General features: G+C 44.4%; 1 protein-coding gene across 1 annotated transcript in view; it reads right to left on the bottom strand.

Annotated features, from left to right (window-relative positions):
• LOC147692051 (ephrin type-A receptor 7-like) overlaps window positions 1-25,750 on the bottom strand; it is a 228,622-nt gene that overhangs the window by 76,201 nt on the left and 126,671 nt on the right. Inside the window, exons 4-5 of the mRNA XM_086938359.1 lie at window positions 11,136-11,808; window positions 9,078-9,233 (exon numbers count right to left, since the gene is read on the bottom strand). Of these exons, the coding sequence (XP_086794485.1) occupies window positions 9,078-9,233; window positions 11,136-11,808 (829 nt within the window). The remainder of the gene's footprint in view (window positions 1-9,077; window positions 9,234-11,135; window positions 11,809-25,750) is intronic.

Here is a 25,750-nt window from a genome sequence, read left to right as displayed (position 1 = left end):
TGGGTGTGTAAGACTGTACATTTTTTCCTCCCTTGTTTTGTGTGGGAGGTCCTCTAGAATATGTTCAATTTGACTTCGAAATATTCAGAAGAATATATACAAAAGATGTTGAAAGGACCATCTTTGTTCTCTGAACGTATGGATTACATATCCACAACATCTAGTGATCTTCCAGAGAAGTTGGAAAAAGTAAAAAATATATATATACCCAAATTCAATTAATGATAAAAATTATGAGTGAATATCTTAAGGCTGACATTATTCTGGCCGGTCTATATGTTAAAAATACAGCAAGCATCTTCACTCAGGATAAAAAATATAAGCAAGGCTTTAATCATATGGGGGTCACTTGTTCCAGGCACTGTATGGTGCTTAGTGTAGATAAAGCCTTAGAACATTCAAAGAAATTACTGGAAGAAATTTCTGAACTGTAAGACAAGTAAATGAGTCAGACGTAATCGATGGTGCAAAACTTCTCTGACCTAAATGGGAAAACACATATATGAGTTTACCCATATAGAACAAGACAAGAAGTCCAATATAGTAAGACAAATATGCAATTCGATTAGGTAGAAAGGGCCTTTCCTTACCTTACAAATGATTATTACACTAACAGATCTGCCGCGGTTACGGGTCCGAAAGAAACACTGGGGACAATGCAACAAGCAGAAGAAGTCAGTATCCTACTCAGATACACCAGAAGATTCAGGAGATAACTCAGACCCTGGAGAAGGGACGAGAAGGAGTGCCACTCAAGAAGAACAGGAATTTTTTTTAGGCAGAAGACAACCACAACCCAAATGGAGGGAAAGAGGGAGAGGCGGAAATCAGAAATGGCACAACGCATCTAGGGAAAAAAATACATAACGGAAGCATTATCAATGGGGCCCTCCCTAGGAATAATTGAACCCCAGTCAATTCCCATTTTAATTTATTTACACATAATTTGTTATCCACAGATGTTTCCCTACTTAGCTGCGGACTCTCATATGACCCTGCGGAATAAGTAGACTTTCTAGATGTACAAACTGACTTATTGAGGGTTTTATGAAAGATCAGACTGAGAGCTTTCTTTGAGGGAACAGAATCATGTGGTTGCACAGATGGCACAGACTCTGACCTTCTTCTATATTTTTGACCCCGCCCAGTAGCACCCCCCTTGAAATCTTTGCTATTAAGGCATTTGTCTTAAAAGACATTCATGACCTTAAGCAAAGGAAAATCTTCACAACATACAATATTTCTCTAGATGACTGCAAGACTATTTATGATCTCAGAAACAATACACCTCTGATAATCAAACCAGCTGACAAAGGTTGGCATAATATTACAGGATAAGGATACCAACAAGTCAGAAACACATTGCTAAGTATCTAATAAGGATCCTTATGTAAGAATAAATAAGTATCCTACCAGTGATATCCAGGTAGAGATTCTTAAACTCAGACAGTGGCTAAAGTAAATTAATTTCTTTTCCTGAATATTAAGAACCCCAGTTGCACTGATTTACACCTTGCCCAAAGTGTACAAGAAAGCATCCTTTCCCCTGGGCAGACCCATTATATCCGGGTATGGTTCTATACTGGAACCCATAGGACAATATATAGAATAATTTATAAAACCGTTTACACCCTTGACGCCTTGTTACTTGGCATCTTGTTACATATGGGACAATATGGAGTTCACTAATCTAATTGAAGAGATGTCTTTCTCACAGTCAGAATGTCTGTTAGTAACTATGGACATCAAGTTTCTATACACCAACATACCACAACAGGCTAGGATCCAGGTTATCAGAAATCTACTCAAGAATAGACCCAAACCACATCGGGTCCCAACGGCCTTCATAACTGATTTACTCACCCTGCCCTAAACAATTTTTTTTCTTCAAATTCGGAAATTAGTTTTACATGCAAATAAAGGGGACATCTATGGGATCGACTTCTCCCTGGATTTTGTCATCCTCTACATGGATAGGTTGGAATTCTCTGTTATTCAGACTGATGCCAGTCCATTCAGAGAACACATCAAAACATGAAAACGGGATATTGATATTTTCTTGATCTGGAAGTGTCTCTGGGGGCTTTGACACTCTTTCATACCTAGTTAAATCAAAACTGCAACAGTGACTTTTACTTTGGCAAGTAGTAACAAAGAGATCCTGTTTCTAGATGTGATCAAAGTAGATAATGACACTCTATACACAAAACTCTACCGAAAACCAACTGAAATAAATGCCTTGTTGTAATACTTGAACTTCCACCCAGTACATTGAAAGACTCTTTACAGTATAGTCAATTCCTAAAGATACGTATAAATTGTCATCACAGATCTGACTTCTTTAGAGACGCTGCCATGTTGGGTGAAAAACTTATGGTCAGGTGTTATCTTAAACATTTTGTAAAATGCTGTCTAAAAAGTGCAAAAATTGTGATTACCTATTTTGCGATTGCCTTTTAGCATGATACATCCAAAAAAGGCTTTTTCCCGTTCGCAAACAGGCCGATTCTATGAATCGGCCCATTTGCGAATGGGAAAACGCTTGATACATCTGGCCCTTAGTGTCTAAAAGTATTTTAAATCTTTGGAAGGTATTGGCTGCAGGGGATCTTGCTCTGGAACCTTTGATGTTCTCTTACAAAAGGAGTAAAAATCTGAAAGACCACTTAAAAGGGGCCGCACGCCACCAGAAAAATTGCCAGAAACCCATATTGATCATTGGGCACCACCCCGGTCACTGGACCCTTTAAATGTGGCCAGTATAGTGTGTGCCAGTTCTGCATAGAATCTACATCAATTCAACATTACAACATTGAGATACCCATGCACAGGTTTCCCATTGTAATTCCTGTAATGTGATGTAGAGTATAAAGTGTACAAGTGGTAAACTACATATTGGGCAAACCACCCAAAATATTTGAATCTGTATCTGTCCACGTCAGAGTCATATTTGCTGTAAGTTCCCCAATAGCCCCTTGGTAGAACACTTTCTTGCTAAGGTCATACAGAGAATGACTTAAGATGGCAGGTGGTCGAGGTTATAAAATTACCTGAAAGGAGCCAATTTGGAGCAGCTACTCAATAAGGAGGAATTCAACTAGATCGCCTGAATGGACAGAAGGAGAACCGTCCAGAACCAACAGGAGGAATGGACTAATTTAATTTGAGCAATCCCCATTGTGTGACAATCAGCAACTTCACTATGGACCCTTCAATTATCCTGATATCAGTTCTGGATTTTCAACTTTACTGTCTCTGACTCCATTATTTTCCCTCCCTTGATTTTCCCTTGTATTTGATGATCTGTACTGATTACGCGGTTTGACATGGCTGTTTTCTGCAACAATCGAATGTCTGACATAATATCGACAGACAGAATATCGAACTACAAAAATATCGGAACAAAAATATCGACATAAAAAATATCGGAATCCTATCTTCATAAAGGTAAGTACAAAAATATCTGAAAAAAAATATCGTAGTACAAAAATATCGGAATTAAAAATATCGTTTTTTTAAATGTATTAATAATAATGTAAAAATAATTTTAAAATACATATAATTTTACAAATATTAAATAAAAATATTAAAAAAATTAAAACTAATACATATACATTTAAAATAAATAAAACACTTAATAATTTAATGTAATTTTATTTTTTTTAATGTTATTTAATTGATTTAATGTAATATTTTTTTTGTTTTTACCCTGTACACCTGTACCCCAAAAACCCAAAACTGACCCTGAACCCTAAAAATATCCCTGTACCCCAAAAACCCCAAACTGACCCTGAACCCTAAAAATACCCCTTTACCCAAAAACTGAAAACTGACCCTGAACCATAAAAATACCCCTTTACCCAAAAACTGAAAACTGACCCTGAACCCTAAAAATACCCCTTTACCCATGAACTGAAAACTGACCCTTATCCCTAAAAATACCCCTTTACCCAAAAACCCAAAACTGACCCTGAACCCTAAAAATATCCCTGTACCCCAAAAACCCAAAACTGACCCTGAACCCTAAAAATACCCCTTTACCCAAAAACTGAAAACTGACCCTGAACCCTAAAAATACCCCTTTACCCAAAAACTGAAAACTGACCCTGAACCCTAAAAATACCCCTTTACCCATGAACTGAAAACTGACCCTGAACCCTAAAAATACCCCTTTACCCAAAAACTGAACACTGACCCAGAACCCTAAAAATACCCCTTTACCCAAGAACTGAAAACTGACCCTGAACCCTAAAAATACCCCTGTACCCAAAAACTGAAAACTGACCCTGAACCCTAAAAATACTCCTTTATCCAAAATTAATTAATATTATTTAATTACCAATTAATTATTAATTAACAATAACAATAAAGTAAATATATTAGCACATTAGCTGTAATTAATTTAATTTAATAATTAATATTATTTTTCCCAATTAATTAATTAAGAATAACAAAAAATTATATATAAAAAAATTACTATAATTAATGTAATTAACTAATTAATATTAATTATTTACCAACTAATTAATACTTAAAAATATGTACAAAATTATATTAATTAATGAACTAATTAATATAAATTAATTACCAATTAATTATTAATTAAAATATGTACAAACATATATTAATTAATTAATTATTATTAAATTACTTCCCACCCTATTCCCCTATAAACCCATAACCCGCTACAGAACATATTTATCAATTAATCAATTAATTAAAATTAATTAAAAATTATTTCTCAATTAATTAATTAATAATTCCTACTAATTAATAATTAATTTAACATAATTAAATTACTTCCCACCCTATTCCCCTATAAACCCACAACCCGCTACAGTAGTAAAAGACAATATTTAATTAAATTACATTAAAAATAAATAATAAAACATAATAAATACAATATAATATACACTAAATTTATTGAACAATTGATATTAGTAACATCGAAGTTATTTATTTCGATATTATTGACATCGATATTTAAAACTTCGATATTACTGATATCATACTAATATCGATATTAAGACTGTCGATATTACTTACCTTCGATATTTTGTCCCATCGATATTTAAACTTCGATATTATTGTATATCGATATTTAAAACTCGATATTTTGGCTGTGTACCGCAACAATCATGTATACTATATTGCTGTTTTACACATGAACACAATTGATTTATTTTGCCTGACAATATATCGGTTTCTAATCTGTTGGTCTGTCTATTTTTCCTATTATTCTTTCTTGACACCTTTCAATTAGACAACTTGTGTTCTCCCACTGAATTCAAGCTAGCCTGGCTGATGATGGGTGATGCCCTGAAACCAGTCCCAGGATGATGGATTTAACCCAGATCCTTGTGACTGGGGGTGAATGTTTGCATTGTCCAGCATTCCGTCCATCAATTGTTTCTTTTTGCATATGTCCTCCTAAGTGGGAGGGGTATGCCCAGATGTGGGTCCTGTGCCCACTACACCACTGGATTCAAGCTAGCCTGGCTGATAAAGAGTGATGCCATGAAACTGGTCCCAGGATGCTTGTTTCCGGTCCAGGGAGGATCTGACTTGGCAATTCGGGCTGAACTGTTCTCACAAGGAACAGGGTAAAGACTGATTTGCATGTGCCTGGGTCAAAACGGAGGTAGTGTGGTGAGAAAACGAATAATGGATTTAACCCTGATCCTTGTGACTGGGGGTGAATGTTTGCATTATCTAGCATTCTGTCCATCAATTGTTTCTTTTGCATATCTTTATATAAGAGAGCACAGCTCCCTTGTCAGTATTTGCCCAACGTGAGTGAGGATCTACTGTCCACAGACCATTCTTTGCGAATCCCCGAGTGCTGCAAAGCACTATGTGCATGCAAGTGCTGCGAAACAGTGTGCATTTCAGTGCTCCGGCCTTCTTTCTCTCTTCCTGGAGAATACTATATGGACTTTTGGAGCCCCACATTACCTCTGATACCAGGGAATTGAGTGTATTTCCCGCCTGTTATAATTTTTCTTCTGTAAAATTTGAAATACATGGCCCTTTTCAGTTTATACATATTTTCATCACATTTCTTCCCTCATTGCACTTGTATACCTTTTTACCTCCGTTTTTATAATTGACTTTTTCAGCCAAACTCTAGTGGGACGGACATCGCAGTTACAATATTGTTACCTGATCATTTGACCTACCAGGATTGAGGTAGAGATAGTTTTCCCCACTTCCCCAATGTTAGTTTGTATTGGGCAGCCTACTGGCTTTATCTTGAACACTGATCTCTTATTTCAGGGACGGCTGGTCCCAGAGTAAAGTTCCAAATTCCAGTTACAAGAGACAATGAGGATTAAGTGATCGAAGTACAAGGGGTGTTAGACACAGTTTCAGAAAAGACCAGTTACAGTTCCAATTGGTCTTCAGTGTCACAGCCCAAACACAGGGATTGCTTGTGCTCGCACTGATTACACACAAAAGGTGGATCCCAGGGTACAAAACCTAAATAGCCATATCTCGTGAACAATTGGGGTGGTAAGTAGTTTAAGGTTGTATGGCACCAATGGGATCTGAGGTAGTCTCTCGACCCACGCGTTTCTTCTTAGCAACTATTGATCTTGGTTGAAAGGACTGCGTCAAAAGCACACTTTCAAAACATCCTATCTCTCGACATGTAGGTGGTAGAGAAATGTTTCAAACACTGATATAATCAGGCTATCCAGCCACAGTCAATGAAACAATACTTTAAGATCCAGGGTGAAAGGGAATACCCTTAATGTCTCTGATGCCCTGAAAAACAAGAGTATACAAGTTCCAACAACGTGAAGGGGTCATCGGGAATCAAATAACTTGCATTTATGGTCCTTTGATGGGTTAAACATGTCCTTGTCCAACTAATTAAACACAGTCTCTGAGTCAAGTCTAAGATGGCCTCAAGGACCCTTATTAAGCCACTTCTCGGCCAAATGTCCCAAGTAGGGTTAGGCAGATGACCAGGAGGCAGAGCTCCTAAAACAATAAAAATGGTGTCCATCAATCCCTCATTTTCAAGCAGAGCATTAATCAGGCATGATGTAAATGTGGATTCCTTCAACCAAACCTGACCAGCTAAAGGCCTTGCAGGGTAAAAGCTACATAAATTCAGTCATGCAGGCAGGGCTACCTGAAGGCAAAATACAATTCTGTGATGCAATCACTCTACCCTCATATTGGACACCAAACATTTGTGGGAGGAGGTTTGGCATAGTGGCTAGGGCTGCTGACCCTGAAACATGGAAAACAAGGTACACATCTAGGGCTCAGTACAAAATTTGGTGATAGTGGGCAAATCACATTATCTAGCCATGCCTGACGAAAAAATATGCAGCAACTGGTTCTGTTGAAGAACACACCAATTCCCTTGGGCCATGTATGTGGTATAATAAAACAAAAAATGGAATCTCAAACTTCTACTATGGGTGGGGCAGTACTTTGGAGGGCCCACCATCAAAGTGAGGGTTTTGATCTGCTGATGAAGCCACATATCAAACACCTTGTGTGGAATGGTGAACAACACCGGATTAGCTAAAAACGGTTGTATGGTGTTACAACGCCTTCCGTTGTAACGCATGCCTTTTCCACGCATGCGTTACAACGGAATGCCTTTCCCACGCATAACCTTTACCACAAATATTCCTTTACCAAGCATACTTTTACAACGATTTTCGTTGTAAATTCTTGCATGGTAAGGGCATACTCTTGGTAAAGGTTATTCCCCTACCCCGAAACCCTTCTTACAAATACCCCTCCCCTGCCCCTATCCCTTATATCGGACCCCTGTTTTTTTTTCTTAAATCTAATATCCCCTTACCTCTCCACGTCGTCTCTTCTCAATTTTCTTCCGTGTTGACGTCCAACGTCATTAAGAGGAAGTGGAAGTGTCTTTCCGTTCCCTCTAACGACGCCGATTGACTCCTGATTCCCTCCACATATGAACTTTAACAGGTGGCCCCTTTTTTATTTTTAGCCTTTAACACACATGCCTTTACTAAGTATTTTGTAGTAAAGGTATGCGTGGTAAAGGCTACTCGTTGTAACCACGCATGCGTTGTAATGCATGCGTGGTTAAGTTATGCATGGAAACTGGCATGGAAACGGCCGCGTTGTAGTGGCTGTTTCCCCTAAAAACTGAGATAGTTTGAGAATCTTTATCCCGCCGATCTTTATTATCTGTACACCTTTTCCCCTGAACTCCGGAGGCTCTTTTGGCCCACTCAGTTCACAGAACGCTGTTGTAGAATCCCTCACTCATTCAAAAATATAATACAAAGTCCCATAATGCAATGCTGCAGGAAAGAAAAAGTTTAAAGCTGATGGCCTGGCTTAATTGGGGCATTCATTAAAAAATACTTGGCCAAGAGCAGGCAAATCAGCAGATCATCAGGTTAATACATGGAGCACATTTTGGAATTAGAATAAATATCAACTGAAACAAAAGACTAACATGAAACAAGTTAGCTGCAGTATATTAAATTATGGAAGGGTAGCTGTGAATAATGGGGATATTCTGTGGAGATCAAATATAAAATAAGACTTTAATCCTCATCTGCTACATCTTCTAGTTTCCCACAGTACGTATTTCTAAACTTTGAAACAGATTCTCCTGCTATGAAGGGCCACACTTCAATGTGATGGCCCAGCCCTGCAAAAACTTCAGACATGCTTGGCAGGGAGATATCAAAATGATCTTTAAATAATCTCAGTGGTTCTTTAAATTTTTACAAAACATGTCTAGGGCCCTCGCGCTTTCCTAAGTGCCCACTACAATGCATTATTGTACTTGCCAATGGTTTTTTCATAGAGTAATGCCTCAAAACATTATCAAAGATCTATGGTTCAATCCCATGTCTCCTCCACTATGGGTTACTACATGAAATAGTGCCTAAGCCAGGCTCCTCCTTCTAAAGAGAATTTAAACCAAAAGATCTTGTAGCCAATCTCACAGGAATTACTTCCTATTGAGGCAGGGTCACCTCACCTATGTTAAGAACTGAAGTAGGCAATATGTTCAGGAGGAAACACGTCTTTTTTTATATCTCTTACCTATGAATGGTACTTACTGATGCAGTTTACGTGAGAGTCACTGGAGTTAGGTCGATAAAAGCCTTCGAAACATGGACAATGCAGGGAACCCTCACTTTCGCTGTGACTGTTAGAAGGGCACTTCCTGCAGGGTACATTGCCGGGTTCAGGCTTAAAGAAGCCAATTCTGCAGGCTGCAAAAGAGTAAAAAACACATGGGATGCAGGTTTGCTTAGAATGAGGCCAACAGTTCACTGACATTAATAGTATTTCCCCACAATGGATGAGTGCTAAGCATGGGCGAATTTTGCGAATCTCGCGTTCGCGAATTTTGCGGATTTGCGAACTCGCAATTCGCAACATCCGCAAATTCTCACGAATTTGCGGATTTTTTTTTTTTGTGTTCGCGCGGGTTTCTGCCAGTTCGCGAGGGTTTTGTACAATTTCGCAAACGCAAACTTACCTGTCGGGTCGCAAGTTTTGCGAACTTGTTGTTTCTACGTGTCCAGCCTGTTTGGGACACTCTTCTTCATCACTGCCACTCTCTGTCACCACTGCCACTCTCTGACTACTCATGCCACCCTCTGGCCCACCCATGCCACCCTCTGTTTCATCACAGCACCCTCTGGTTGTCCAGTCAGTGTACATTATTGTGGCAAAGCAAAGCACACCTTCCCTGCCTGAAGTGACCTGAATTAATTTGGGGCTGATTAATGTGTCACAGAATATTTTTTTAGCTGGCACCTGCTTCCTTAGTGCTTCCTGATTAGTGATCTTTTGCACTTGCTAAGTGCTTTCATTGTTGCAAAATTAGTTACAACACCTGCCCTGCCCCAACTGCCAATAATGAATTAGGGGCTGATTAATGGATTTGAACTTCCAGCCTGGCTCCTGCTTGTCTCCCTTAGCTGTAATTCAGGACCTTTGTGGCATATGTGTAACTATTCTGAGGTTCAGAGCAGGGTCACATAATAGTTGCAAGTAGGCAACCGAACTCTGGAGGGGCCCCTCAGGAAGCACTACAGGAAATGGCTACTAATGATGAGCCTGAACTTTTGAACCTGGTAAGTAGTTTCAGTTTTGCTAAGATCGTATTTCTGCAATTTAGCGCTTATTAGCGGGGCGCGAAGTTGTACTGGGAAGCCGCGAACTCACGCGAACAGTGCGAGCAAGCCATAAAATCCGCTGCTCGCGGATTTGCGGATTTTGCGGGAGATTCGCGAATCTCGCGGATTGCGAATTTACCGAAAATCCGCAAAATCCGCGAGCGAAACGGATTTTCCGCCCATGCTTAATGAGTGCAGAACATCAATATATTTCAGATCACTCAGCTCTCCTACCACATCCTATACAGCGACTCCTACTGTGAGAGGCCAGGACTGCATGTGCAGTGGTCTCTTAGCTGATTAGTGCTTCCACACCATTGCAATCTGCTCATCCTGCAGGGAAATATGGGAACACTGTTCTGTTCACTCAGTTACCCCACATGCACCATTCATGACAGCGCCTCCAGAACCAAGGGGCAGATGGTTTACTATCGAAATATTAAAATTTTAATTTCCGCCTGGTAAATCTTCGCCAAAATATCGATTACCACGGTATCATGAAAGTAAGTGTGGGTAGATAGATAAATAAATATAAATGTATTATTCTTAACTCCACAGATATGTGCATTGATGATGCATGCCCGCACACACAAACAAATATGGTAACCCTATTCTTAACCTATATTTGCTTACCTTAGCCAGCAACAGTATGTGCAGGTAACAGCAGTGGGGGAGTAGGGCCGGGTGGGGGGGTTTTCGAGGGACGATGTTGACGGAAAATCAAATAAATAATTAATTTTCCATCTGTATCGTCCCTTGAAATCCCCCACCCCACGCGGCCCCACCGTCCCACCGCTGATATCTGCACGGACTGCAGCTGACCTTAGCATACGGTCGTCGTAGCGAATATTTTGCCCACAATATTTCGGCAGGTCTCAATTTCTGTCCTCGACATTCTGACATGCAACCAAAGTACACACAACCTGTGAACAGAATGAGTAAGCAGGTTTAAAAATAAAAAAGTCAATCCTCATTGACGACAGCGTTTACCTTCACAGGCCTCCTCGCGATTTTCGAACCCCGCCAGGCACCTGCACATCTTTTCCGGGGAGGCCCATTGTCCATCCTCTCCGCACAGGCGCCCCAACCTCCCCTCAGTTGCCGCATTCTCCACGCAGGTCCCCATCACTTCCTCAGAGCCGCCAGGTGTCAGTGGGTAGTTTGCCAGTCCAGCCACCTCAGGTCGGCACTGGCGGTAATATACTCGAGCAGAAGCCAGAAAGAAACAGGGCCCACTATATGTGAAACCCAGGTAGAAGTGGGATTGTGTCACCTGACCCAGGGGCAGCTGGGTCACAGAATTTAACCAGTCCCGTATCTTAGGCCAATCAATGTTCTTACACAAGTATTCCCCAGGGAAGCGCCTCGTGAGTGTAATCAATGCTGTTCGTTCTGGGGCTCGACGCTTGATTCTGAGCAGTCTAGGCTCTGTTTCGGTAAGGTGGATGCTAAGGCTCGGCTCTGACGCCTGGCCGTGAACCCCGACCTCACAGCCTCCTTCCTCTTCCAGGGCAAAGGAGAGATCCAGGAAGAGATGTTGTCCGGCCTTCCGGGCAATAGGCTGGCTCCACAGTTTGATGGTGGTGTTGCGGTACTTTGGGGTGCAGGCCTGGTACGTTTGGTGCATGGACTCAGTTGCCAGGGGAATGCGGGTCTCCTGCCACTGAAACAGAAAGCGAGAGACCAGAAAATGCATGGAAATCTTTACTCACAGAGTACAACAAAAGTATAGACAACCATAGTAAAAAAAAAATAACACACATTAGAAGATGCATAAAAAAAAGTAATACAAAGGGGGTTTGACCATGGTATGCAATTTATGCATATATCACCATCAGTTCTAATTCTTTGCTGCTGGTTTTTACGTTTCTGGCAGAGCTCCTGTGCACATGCGTGTAATATCTGCATAATATAATAAATGTTCACAAACATACTACATTTACCTACATACACTGCGCAGGTGCGTAATAATAATAAAAAAAAATTATAACGAAAAGAACAAACCGATAAAAGGCACAGAATGCAACCAAGCACTGTATGCCTGCAAAATTTCGTAAACTTCCACTCAGCTTTTGTTTTTTTAGTTCGTCTTGCAGGGAGCTTCTTATTTGTGACTGTTTACAATTTTTGATCACTGTTGACCAATCTGCCCCTAATCTGGTGGGCTGGAAATGTACATTTTGTAGGCCCTACAAGCCAACTGGTTTCTTACATTAACCTTAACTACAAAGGCAAAATATACATAAATATAGGGGCAGCAGTGATGAAGCCACTTACTAATTATGCTTAAGTCAAACTTTGCATTGAAAAAGCATTTATTGATGTATTTATAACTTTGGCGTCGTTTCAAGAATCTGCATTAAACTTTCCAAAAAATACATCCACTTTTCATTCAGCATAAACAAGTTTCATGTTGATCTGTCAAGTGGGGGTAAAGAAAAACGGGCCACCAAAAGCGCTGTTTCTGGTTTTAACTCCAATAGAATACCTCATTTAGGGACCACCATGGGTCGCAGCCAGGGCCGGTCCTAGCCATGGGCGGTATGGGCAGCTGCCCAGGGCCTCGTGCTCAGGGGGGCTCAGCCGCCGGCCCCGCAGTTGCGGGCAGAGGGAATAACATGACAGCCATTAAATAGCCCTAGTGTTGCTGAATGGCATGAATGAATAACTGACAGTCACAAATTCAGGATCATCGTCACTTCCAACTCAGGCTGTAACTCGCACTCTGCCTACCAGGATGGGGCCCCACACAATGGCAACACCCCACCAGTCCTTGTGTACCCCTACCGATCAAAGTGAAAGAAATACGTCTCTTTACAATTGGGCTCATGGAAGGGTGCCCCCCTCCTGGAGCCTCTAAGGGATGGTGTGGGAAGGCCTAGGGGAGGGAGACACCTCTCGGGCTGCCCATTCAGGGACTCCGCAGGGTGCCTATTGTCGGCACTTTAACCCATATAAGTTTAACTCAGCCCCCAAGCAATTCTCACACCTTCAGTCTGAAATGGGCTGTATAAGAGGTGTTTGGGGTGACTTAGAGGAGGAGCTGGGGCCCAGTTGGAGTCTGCACAAAGCAGCTTCCCAAGATCAGAAGGTGTCACTTATGTAAATTTCAGGGGCCTCGCACATTCCCTATTGCCCAGGGCCCCGAAAATCCTAGAACTGGCCCTGGTCGCAGCTGCAACCCCTGGATTGCCCTTTGCTACCCCTGCCACTAAACAGGCTATTTGGACACCGAAGTTAAATTTATGCCACAAATCATTTAGTAAATGCAGTTCTTAGATATTGTGGGCCTGGTTTAAAGTTTGGCGGATGGGTCAGAAACATGAGGGGGTGTCCAGTCCACCTTATTACAAATACATTTTTCAGATATTGTGTCTACCTTATTACAGGCACATTATTCAGATATCCTGTACACCTTATTGCAGGTACATTATTCAGGTATTCTGTCCACCTTATTACAGGTACATTATTCAGGTATCCTGTACACCTTATTGCAGGTACATTATTCAGATATTCTGTCCACCTTATTACAGGTACATTATTCAGGTATCCTGTACACCTTATTACAGGTACATTATTCAGGTATCCTGTACACCTTATTGCAGGTACATTATTCAGATATCGCGTCCACCTTATTACAGGTACATTATTCAGGTATCCTGTACACCTTATTGCAGGTACATTATTCAGATATTGCGTCCACCTTACTACAAGTACATTATTCAGGTATCCTGTACACCTTATTACAGGTACATTATTCAGGTATCCTGTCCACCTTATTGCAGGTACATTATTCAGGTATCCTGTCCACCTTATTACAGGTACATTATTCAGGTATCCTGTACACCTTATTGCAGGTACATTATTCAGGCATCCTGTACACCTTATTGCAGGTACATTATTCAGATATCGCGTCCACCTTATTGCAGGTACATTATTCAGATATTCTGTCCACCTTATTACAGGTACATTATTCAGGTATTCTGTACACCTTATTGCAGGTACATTATTCAGATATTGCGTCCACCTTATTGCAGGTACATTATTCAGGTATCCTGTACACCTTATTGCAGGTACATTATTCAGATATCGCGTCCACCTTATTGCAGGTACATTATTCAGGTATCCTGTACACCTTATTGCAGGTACATTATTCGGATATTCTGTCCACCTTACTACAGGTACATTATTCAGGTATTCTGTACACCTTATTGCAGGTACATTTTTCAGATATTCTGTCCACCTTACTACAGGTACATTATTCAGGTATTCTGTACACCTTATTACAGGTACATTATTCAGGTATTTTGTACACCTTATTGCAGGTACATTATTCAGATATTCTGTCCACCTTACTACAGGTACATTATTCAGGTATCCTGTACACCTTATTGCAGGTACATTATTCAGATATCGCGTCCACCTTATTGCAGGTACATTATTCAGGTATCCTGTACACCTTATTGCAGGTACATTATTCAGATATCGCGTCCACCTTATTGCAGGTACATTATTCAGATATTCTGTCCACCTTATTACAGGTACATTATTCAGATATCGCGTCCACCTTATTGCAGGTACATTATTCAGATATCCTGTCCACCTTATTGCAGGTACATTATTCAGATATCCTGTCCACCTTATTCCAGGTACATTATTCAGATATTGTGTCCACCTTATTACAAGTACATTATTCAGATATCCTGTCCACCCTATTACAGGTACATTATGCACTTGTAATAAGGAGGATGGGAGAGGCCCCATACGTCAAACTCTAAAGCAGGCCTTTTGTTTCTTTTAATTTGTTGTTCTTGGAATGTTCACACTTTTCATTGCTTATCATGTTTGCTATGTTTTGCCAGGCTATGTCATTTTTAAGTTATTTTAGGCTATAATTTATAAGCTATATTATGCTGACCTGTCCTTTGATATGCTTTCCTGGCATAAATCATTATGTTATACTTTTCTGTGTTATGCCATGTTATATTATTTTCCTTTATTGCAGTAGACTGCAGGATTTTCGTTTACCTCCGCGATATTGTCAAGATTTGCGCAGCAGGCCTATGAACAAACTGAGGGCCAGATGTAGGACCCGTGTTTGCATGTGCAAACGGTTTTGCAAACCCGTTTGCGCATGCAAAAACATATTGGGCCATGTACATAGCCTATTTTTGCGACTCACTAAATAGGCTTTGCGACTCGCTATTTGGAAGGGGCATTCCCTTCCAAATAGCGCGTCTCAAAACAATGTACTAATGCTTACCTGCGAGGTATAATGTATGCAGGGCGGGCTTTCCGACGTAAAATGCCTCGTAGAAGTGTTGCAGTAAAATCTATCAGATTTCACTGCGCCAATTCTAGAACGCCACTGCGTCAATAGCTTACGCCTGCCTCACAGAAAGGCGTAACACTGACACAGGCCATTTCACACGGGGCTTGACCCATGTGAAAAGACACATTGCTGGAGGTGCGTCACTTTTGTGACACACTCCAGCAATGCGTCATTAACCCCTTGCGTGCTGATGACAGAACGGTTCCGTCATCAGCATCGGTTGAGCTGTGCTGATGACGGAACCGTTCCGTCATGACTCCGCCCGCGCAAGGCGGAGTCAGCACAGGCGGAAAATACGCCCCGCACGCAAGGGGTTAATGCGCCTACAGATACGTCAGAAATACTAACGTATCTGTCCCTCCTTGCGACATGGAGTGCCGTACATTAAGTACGACACATCCATCATGCCGCAAGGAGGGTGCAGTGAAAACTGTTGCATCGCTGTTTTCACACAGCGATGCTACAGTTTTCATAAATGAGGCCCTTATTTGGGAGCCCTTGCTGATTCTCTGGTTCACTGACCGGCTGCATTTGTACAGTGAGTGCTACCAAAATAGATTTCTTAACTTGGTTTAGATGATCTGAGTTGCTAGAATTAGGATGTTGGGAATATAGCGTTTACGAAGCTCAAAAATTTAAATGTGTAAGCGCTACAAAATGTAAAACATATTAGTACCTCTGCTTTAATATTATTTGGGGCGTCAGTAATTGAATTTATCTCTTTTTTGCAGATTGGGAGTCCACAGCTGATTTCTCCAGCCTGACTGATCGACAAGTGACTCTCAACAGTTTAAACTGGGGCAACACCAAGGACTCAGTCACTGAGTGACTTGAGTAAACAGATTTTACGGAGAGTCCCACGCAATGAACTTTAAAAATAACAGCCAAATAGCACATTTGAAAGAACTGATAGTGAAGAATGCAGGTCTGACGTGATGCAGTGTTTCGGGGGTCGGTGGGCGCTGGACTGCTTCAGTCTTTAGGGCCCAGGTGAAAATGGCCACTGGATCTGTCTGTAAGGTGCCAAATAGAAGGCTCAAACTGGCTAGTGGAAAATTAACAAAAACACCTGTAGTACTAGAGGGCTGGGGCAAGGGGTAGTAAACCCCAAAACATTTTCAACTTTTCCTACAGGCTTTAAACCTGTTTAAGTGAAAACTAAATGCACAAGTCTCACACAAAGTTTATGTATGTAATGAAAACAATTCACATAGAACAGACTTGGGGGAAGTAGGCATATACGCACACACACACAAACCATATTTTGTCAATATATTTTACATATATGAACTTGTGCTGTATGGTAGTAGTCCAATGAACAGGTGCAGAATTGTTTTCAAGAGCATACCAAGTAGTGTGACGGGGGAGCTGCCCATCTTTCCCGTCAATCTGTTGGGAATGTCATGTGATATTCCCCGAGCTCCGGTTTCCCGGAAGCGTCTTTGTACAAGGTGGACAGCTGCACACTGTGGAATTGTGGCTCACAGGCCAGCGGCACACAGCTCAAGCCATGCCCTCTGCGACTCTTGGCAGATGTGATCTAGCTGCTGTGTCTCTCGCTTTGCACACCGGAGACTGGGTTCTCCCAACTCACATCTTCAGCACATATTTCAATCACAGTCATAAACGCCCCATTCCAGAAGCCCTGGCACAATGGAATAGGCATTTCTCTGACGTTTGCGGTTTATATTTGGAGTTAGAATACAAATATGCCAAATACCTTTGAAAAGGCAAAGTCTTTACTGACAGGAGCTGAGCTCTGAGAGACTGAGGGTAAAATAAGCCTTGGCATAGCCAAATAAGTCTCGCTTTTGGGACCTTATAAGTGTTTCGCCAGAGCTATTGGCTTTGCCAATGTTTTTATGCCACGTTGTAGAACATTGTGGCTGCTGTGTTAAAAAAAAAAAGTGTTACAAGCATTTTTGTTACCTTATATATAACCAAGAAGACATTATGAATAACTGAACGACTCTATTAAAAAAGAATAACATAAAAAAGTCCTAGTGTTTTTGGCCTTGCAGTGTTGGCCACTTCTTCCTGCCTGTTCAAATGCTGGTTTGTTATCGCTTTTCTTAGTTATGGGGGAGCGGAGGTGATGCTCAGGTGAAACTGAGGTGGTGCTGTGTGATGCTGTGGTGGTGGTCCAACACTGGTGCTCAGGTCGTGCTGTGTTGATGGTAAGGCGGTGCTGCACTGGTGCTCAGATGGTGCTGCGCTGATGCTGAGTAGGTGCTGTACTGGTGGTGGTGCATTCATGAGAAGATGGTGCTGTGCTAATGCTGAGATGGTGCTGTGCTGAGGTGGTGCTGTGGTGGTGCTCGTGCTGCACTGATGCTGAGGTGGTGCCACGCGATACTGAGGTAGTCCTGAGGTGGTGGTGTGCTGGTGTGGAGGTGATGCTAAGGTGAATGCTGATTGATACTGAGGTGGTGCTGAGTGATGCTGAGGTGGTCCTGAGTGATCTGGTGGTGCTGAGTCATGCTGAGGTCATGGTGCTGCACTGGTGCTCAGGTGCTGCTAAGTGATGCTCAATTGGTGCTCTGCTGAGGTGATGCTATGCTGATGATGAAGTGGCGCTGCGCTGATGCTGAGGTGGCGCTGCATTGGTGCTGAGGTGCGGCTGTGCTGGCAGTAGTGCACTGATTCGCAGGTGGTTCTGCGCTGATGCCGAGATGGTGCTGTGCTGATGTTGAGGTGGTGCTGAGTGATTCTGAGTTGGTGTTGTGCTGAGGTGATGGTGCGCTGATGCTCAGGTGGTGCTGCGCTGGTGCTGTACTGGTGGTGCACTGATGAGGAGGTGGTGCTGTGCTGATGCTGAGGTGGTGTTGTGGTGGCTCAGGTGATGTTGAGTAATAATGAAGTGGTTCTGAGTCATTCTGAGGTGGTGGTGGTGTGATGGTGCTCAGGTGGTCCTGAGCTGTTGCTCAGGTGGTGCTGAGTGATTCTGAGTTGGTGTTGTGCTGAGGTGATGCTGCGCTCATGCTCAGGTGGTGCTGCGCTGGTGCTGCACTGGTGGTGGTGCACTGATGAGGAGGTGGTGCTGTGCTGATGCTGAGATGGTGCTGTGCTGATGATGAGGTGGTGCTGTGCTGGTGCTCAGGTGGTGCTGCACTAATGCTGAAGTGGTGCTGGGCTGGTGCTGATGTGGTGCTGTGCTAATGCTGAAGTGGTACTGAGGTGGTGCTGTGCTGGTGCTCAGGTGATGCTGTGCTGATGCTGTGGTGGGGTTGCACTGGTACTGAGTTGGTGATGAGCTAGAGGTGGTGCATTGATGCCAAAGTGGTGCTGTGTTGATGCTGTGATGGTGTTGAGTTCTGAGGTGGTGATGTGCTGAGGTGGTGTTGCGCTGAAGCTGAGGTGGTGCTGCGCTGATGCTGTTGCTGAGGTGGTGCCACACTGGTGCTGAGATGGTACTGATTGATAGGTGGTGCTGAGGTGCTTGTATGGAGGTTTTGCTCAGGTGGTGCTGAGTAATACTGAGGTGGTGCTGAGTGATGCTGTGGTGGTGCTGAGTGATGCTGTGCTGGCCCTGAGTGATGCTGTGGTGGTGCTGAGTAATACTGTGGTGCTGAGTGATGCTGAGGTGGTACTCAGGCGGTGCTGTGCTGTTTCTCAGGTGGTAATAAGTGATGCTGAGTTGGTGCTGCACTGGTGCTGAGGTGACGCTGCGTTAAAGCTAGAGTGGTGCTGCTGAAGTGATGCTGTGTTGAGGTGGTGCTGCGCCAGAGCTTAGGTGGTGCTGCACTGATGCAGTAGTGAGGCTGCGCTGTGCTGAGTTGGTGATGCACTGGTGGTGATGCACTCATGTGGAGATGATGCTGTGGTGGTGCTATCGTGGTGTTTAGTGATGCTGAAGACATGTTGCACTGGTGCTGAGTGATGCTGCAGTAGTGCTGAGTGAGGCTGTGCTAAGTGATGCTGTGGTGGTGTGGGTCATGCTGGGGTGATGGTGCTGCGCTGGTGCTCAGGTGGTGCTGAGTGATGCTGAGTTGGTGTTGTGTTGTGTTGAGGTGATGCTGCGCTGATGCTGGGGTGGTGCTGATGCTGAAGTGGTGCTGTGTTGGTGCTGAGGTGTTGCTGAGGTGGGGCTGTGCTTGTACTGAGGTGGGGCTGCGCTGGTAGTGGTGTACTGATGTGGAGTTGGTGCTCTGCTGATGCTGAGATGGTGTTGTGCTGAAGTTGAGGTGGTGCTGCACTGGTGCTGAGGTGGTGCTGCGCTGGTGCTGCACTGGTGGCGGTGCACTGATGAGGAGGTGATGAAGTGCTGATGCTGAAATGGTGCTGTGCTGATGCTGAGGTGGTGCTCAGGTAGTGCTGTGCTCAGATTGTGCTGTACTGATGCTGCGCCGATGCTCAGGTGGTGCTATGCTGATGCTATGGTGAAGCTGCGCTGATGCTGTGGTGGTGTGGAACTGGTGCTGAGGTGGTGCTGCGTGACACTGAGGTAGTGCTGAGGTGGTGGTGTGCTTCTGTAGAGGTGGTACTGAGGTGGTGCTGAGTGCTACTGAGGTGGTGCTTTTGAGCTGCTCAGGTGATGCACTGTTGTGCTCAGGTGGTGCTGAGTTAGTGCTGCACTGGTTCTGAGGTGATGCTGCACTGGCACTGAGGTCGTGCTGCGCTAATGCTGAAGTGGTGCTGCATTGGTGCTGCATTTGTGCTGAGGTGGTGCTGCACTGATCCTGTTGTGGGGCTGTGCTGATGCTGTGCTGGGGCTGCCCTGGTACCGAGTTGGTACTGCGCTGGTGGGAGTGCACTGATATGGAGGTGGTGATGTGCTGATGCTGAGATGGTGCTGTAGTGTTCCTCAGGTGGTGCTGTGCTGATGCTGAGGTAGTGCTTCACTGATGCTGAGGTGGTGCTGTGCTGGTGCTGAGGTGGAGCTGCACTGGTGCTGAGTTGATGCAGAGTTATACTGAGGTGGTGCTGAGGTGGTGGCATGCTTGTGTAGAGGTGGTGCTCAGGTGGTGCTGAGTGATACTGATGTGGTGCTGATTGATGCTGTGGTGGTGCTGAGTGATACTTTGGTACTGCTCAGGTGATCCAGTGCTGGTTCCGAGTGTTATTTTGGTGGTGCTCAAGTGATGCAGTGCTGGTGCTCAGGTGGTACTTAGTGATGCTGAGTTTGTGCTGTGCTGATGCTGTGGTGGGGCTGCGCTGGTGCCGAGTTGGTGCTGCGCGGGTGGCAATGCACTGAAATGGAGGTGGTACTGTGCTGATGCAGAGATGGTGCAGCTGTGCCCCTCAGGTGGTGCTGTGCTGATACTGAGATGGTGCTTCGCTGAGGTGGTGCTGTGCTGATGCTGCGCTGGTGCGGAGTTGCACTGGTGCTAAGGTGATGCTGGGTGATACTGAGGGGGTGGTGTGCTTGTGCAGAGATGGTGTTCAGGTGGTGCTGAGGTGTTGCTGAGTGATAATTTGGCACTGCTCAGGTGAAGCAGTGATGTTTTGGTGGTGCTCAGGTGATGCAGTGCTAGTGCTCAGGTGGTGCTGAGTGATGCTGAGTCGGTGCTGCACTGGTGCTGTGCTAATGCTGCATTGGTGCTGAGTTGCTGCTCAGGTGGTGCGGTGCTGTTGCTGCTGCACGGATGTGTTCGGGCTACGCTGGTGCTGAGTTGATGCTGCACTGGAGGTGGTGCACTGATGCAGAGTCGGTGCTGTGCTGATGCTGTGGTGGCGTTGAGAGACACTGAGATGCTGCACTTGTACTAATGGGGTGCTGAGTAATGCTGTGGTGGTGCTAAGTGATGCTGCGCTGATGATTATGCTGAGATGGTGATGCTGCACTGATGCTGAGGTAGTGCTGCACTGGTAGTGAGGTGGTGCTGAGTTGGTGCTGCACTGGTGCTGCACTGTGGCTGAGGTGGTCCTGCGCTGGGACTGAGTGATGCTGAGGTAGTGCTGTGCTGGTGCTGCTAAAGAAGTGCTGAGTGACGCTGACTGATGCCAAAGTGGTGCTGCGCTGATGCGGTTCTGCGGTGGTGCTGAGGTGGTGCTGCACTGTCTACTTGCAGGATATATTAAGTAACCTCACAATGAATGCTGCATTTGGAGAGCACAAGGAGGCATCAATTGAAACCTAAAATAAAGCATCAAAAGTTGAAAGAGCGAAACTTAAAGCAGCTTCCATTTTGATGAAGTGGAGCAATAACAGCACGTTCACCTCTTTAATCGTATCCAAATAATCACACTGTCAAAACCACAATGTACATAGATTGATCTTACTGAATGTCATCTTCTTAAACTACACTTCCATATAGTAAGTCTATTATTTAAGGTTTGGACATTTGAGCAAATGAAACCAAGACTGGTGTAGGATGAAAAACAACATAGCCTCTGGAAACCAAAGACAGTGGAAAACAAGATAAGGACATGATTTGCAGCCCTCGGCTGAGTGCATTTGGAAAGCCCAACAAGCTGAGGCATAAGAAAAAGTAGTGTGCCCAAACTAACTTATATGGCTGACAGCGAAGAGATCCATGTAACAGGGCCAGTGTCCAAGGCACGAGCAAAACAGCAAAAGGAGGGACAAAAGTAAATTTTTCACCATTGAAAACAAAGGAATTTCGAAAGGCACATGTAGGAACGATTAAAAACGGATGGGCATGCTGAAAGCCCATACAGTAGATACAGCATGTCCCAAGAGACAGTGCATGCACTGCCTATGTGAGACTTAAAACAGCAGATCTCTGTGTGAAACGGCTATTATCAAGATCTCATCACCGAGTGATACTAAGGGACAGATTAACAAAGGGCTCCGCATGCCGGAGGTCTCACAGTCGCGGGAAGTCTCCGAATTATCATAGTGGAGATTATGCCTCAAGAGCGGATACTCCACTACGACTGCGGGGCCTCTGCCATGACTGCAGAGGCCTTTTGTAAATCAGGCCCAAGGCATTAGCAAGAGCTCTGGGTGATATGATTTTGGGCATTAAAAAACATGTTTCTTAATGTTTATAAATATTACAAACATGCCTCGAGTGTAGTGCATTATGAAGATCAAAGCTCAGAATTAATATTGCGTTTTAAAGAACAGAGTTCTGAGTGAATGGATATGAATACTTGTTTGTATGACTGGGAACCAACTCTGCATGGGTCTTTGTTTCATTCAGTGAGCTTGTTAATTGCCATAAGCACAGTCTGAGATAGCCTGTGTAAAATCATATACAGATCTGAGTGAGTGTGTCTGTTATCTGGCACTGAGCCCTGAGTAAGCATCAGTGGGGTAAAGAGCTTTGACTGAGCCATTGTATTATCAAGAGCAGTGTTCTAAGTGATATAGGCATGAACACTGTTCTAACTGACTTCTAGTATTTGTGGTCCAGGAATCTCAGTAGCTGTGGGTATTCAAACAGGGTTCTGAGTGTGCCTGGATATTATCAGGAGAAGAATGAGTGACATTGGCTATCAGCTCGTTGAAAGTATTTTTACTGAATTGTAGTAATACCACAATCAAGCTTCACAGGGCAGAACCTTTCAGAGTGTGTTGGACTTGGCCCTTCTGGCAGGTTCACCCCTGAACTTTTTGCTTTTAATTGTGACCTGGTGTTAGTGATTTTTGGCTTCTGCGCACTTTACCACTGTGTCCCAGAGTAAAGTGCGTGTGTGTGGTAAGGTTGGCCTGCCCTCCCATAGGAATGCATGGGGAATGTATGTGTCTCTGGTAGTTCCTGATGCATGGGGAGTGCAGGGGCGAGTTTGGTATGTGTGGACTCGTGTGATTAAATGCTGCACGATGATGTGTGCAGCGTTACTGTGTCTAGTGTGGAAGTGCCACTTCTAGAAGTTGGCATGTCTGTGTAATAAAGGTGAAATGACTGTCTGGCTTGTGATTGGCTGGAGCTGGCTAGTAAGCCTGGCTCCAGGAGTCAGGATGGGTCTGCCCTGGTGGTGAATAGAGAGACTGACAGCCAGATGGGTGGGAGGAGTGCACCTGGGACCTGAACAGGGCTGGGCTTTCCCCACAGAATGCTGGCTCCGACCCCTGTGGTGCAACTGATGACCCTAGCCTGACCAGTGAATGGTGAGAGGGGCTGAGCAAAACAGAGTACTCTAAAACCAGCTGCGTCTGGTTTTACCCCCACCCTGCAGACACAGACAAACGATTTATGTGTATAAAAAGGGGCTGTGACCGCTTGAAAAATGTTCTCTTTCTGATCCTACCTTGAGGGGGGCCTGCTGCTGCTGGGCGCCAGGAGGACCACCACTGGGGACTGCCTCCCTGCCTGGAGGGCCCTGTGAGCTGGCCCCTGGGCCCAGCCTTTGCCCACCACCTCCTACAAGAGTTTCCTGGACTTCCTTTTGCCTATAGCGCCTGGAGTGCTTTGCTTTTCCTCCTAGGAGGACTACTGGGGGCCTGCAGCGCAGAGAGGCTGCCTGGGGATCCCCCCTTGTTCCTTCATTTCAGAGCACAGGTGCCCAACTGGCGTCTGCGTTATTTGGAATACCTGGGAGCCTGCCCCGTATTTTGCTGAGATTTGCGGCGCGGGTGCCCACCCCGCAAAGTGCCGACTTTTTATTGTTTATTGCGGGTGCCGCCCCGTGATCTTGCCCACTTTATCATACCACTGGCGGGTGCCCACCCCGCCAGGGACTCTATATTTAGTTGTGCCGGGAGTCTACCCCGAATGGATTACCGCCGCCACCCGGCTTGTCCAGGAAGTCAGGCCACCACCGCTGTGACGTGGGCTGTGCCTGACTCGGAAGCATTGCAGCAGTAAGCAGCGGGAGCCTACCACGCCCTCCTGCGCCAGAGAAGGGAAGCCAGCGTCTCCCCCCACTCCCCCTCCCCGGGGCTCCCAAGAGCGAGGGAGAGCCCCGGAGAGCAAAGAAGGAGTGCGGAGAGAGAGCCCCGAGGAGCGGGAGCTCTCGTGCAGCAGCCGCCAGCGAGGACCCAGCGGAGGAGAGCCTGCCCGCTGCCCCCGTGAGTCCGCCGAGAGCAGAGAGCCCAGTAAGGAGGGGTCTTTGGGTTGCTCCGGCGAGTTCCTTGAGCGGACCACTCCACGATCCTGGGGGCATTGTTGTGTATCTCGAGTCCCAGAGCTGGACTCCAGCGAATCTGGGCATTTCCTTTGTTCCCGAGTCCCCAGAGGGGGGACTCCAATGGCAGGGCATTATTTTGTTTCAGAGCCCATGAGAGGCCATGTTGTTTTTGGGTGTTGTTGCTGGGTGCGCGCACAAACGCTTTACACATCGCCTCCGAGATAAGCCTGATTGCTTGTGCCAAGCTACCAAGGGGGTGAGCAGGGGTTATCTTTGGCGGGTGACTTCCTTGCCCTGACTAGAGCGGTGGTTTCTGCCGGGCTTTGACGCAAGCCTTAGCCAACCGGAAATCCCCATTTCTAACAAAGTGACTATTTTATCTGAACATCAGTACAGAAAACAAGAACAAAAGGAAAAAAGTGTACTGATCATCCATCAAGAGTATGCCATTCTTCACAATTACTATCGAGATTTATAACACAAAATGTCAATCAAGCTGCAGAAACTTAACCAAAAAGACTTTATTCTGCTCACAGGATTCTGTGCCCATGTCATGCACCACCGTAATCTATGGCTGTAATTTGGCCTCAATATTCAGTGGTGAATAGCATCTGTTACCATGCATGTCAAAACAACGTGTGGCTTAACAACGCATTCAATACCATGACTGTGTTGTTACCATGAGTTCTATTACAACGACTTGCTTTAGGGAAGCTCTGGACTTTGGAATTGTTTCAATTACTATTCCAACTCCAGTTGGTGTATCAGTAGGGAAGATGTTGGACTTAAAATACAAAAACAGTCCAACACCACATTCCCTAAATCAAGTCATTGTAATGACTTGCGTTGTAATGGAACTCATAGTAACATCGCAGTTGTGCTACTGACTGTGTTGTAAAGGCACTATATTGTAATTCCTACGTTGTAGTAGATGTTTCCCTTCTGTGATCATTTTTCCACAGCTCAATATTATTATGGAGCTGGGACTAATTGACTAAGCCCACAATAATTCTGATGGCTCCATTTTCCCTAGTAAAGTATTTCTTTTTGTATTTTTATTCATATGAAATTATTTCTGATGGGCTTTAAGTCTCCTGGCATTGTACTTGTGATGGGCACTGCTTAATCTACGATGAACAAAACTTCAACAGTTGGTTATACTTTTTCCTACAGTGCCTCAAGGATGCCAACTGGACGCTATGGTTTCTGATGGGGAATGCACGGGTTTTTGGTGCTTCAGAAAATAATGCACTTTGGCAACTTTTGAAGACGTGATTATTGGTTAGTAACACTT

Source organism: Lissotriton vulgaris, chromosome 9 (assembly GCF_964263255.1).
Source record: "Lissotriton vulgaris chromosome 9, aLisVul1.2, whole genome shotgun sequence".
NCBI classification, from domain to species: domain Eukaryota; kingdom Metazoa; phylum Chordata; class Amphibia; order Caudata; family Salamandridae; genus Lissotriton; species Lissotriton vulgaris.
The sequence above is the reverse complement of the archived record's forward strand: the minus strand, read 5'-3'. Positions and strand labels throughout refer to the sequence as shown.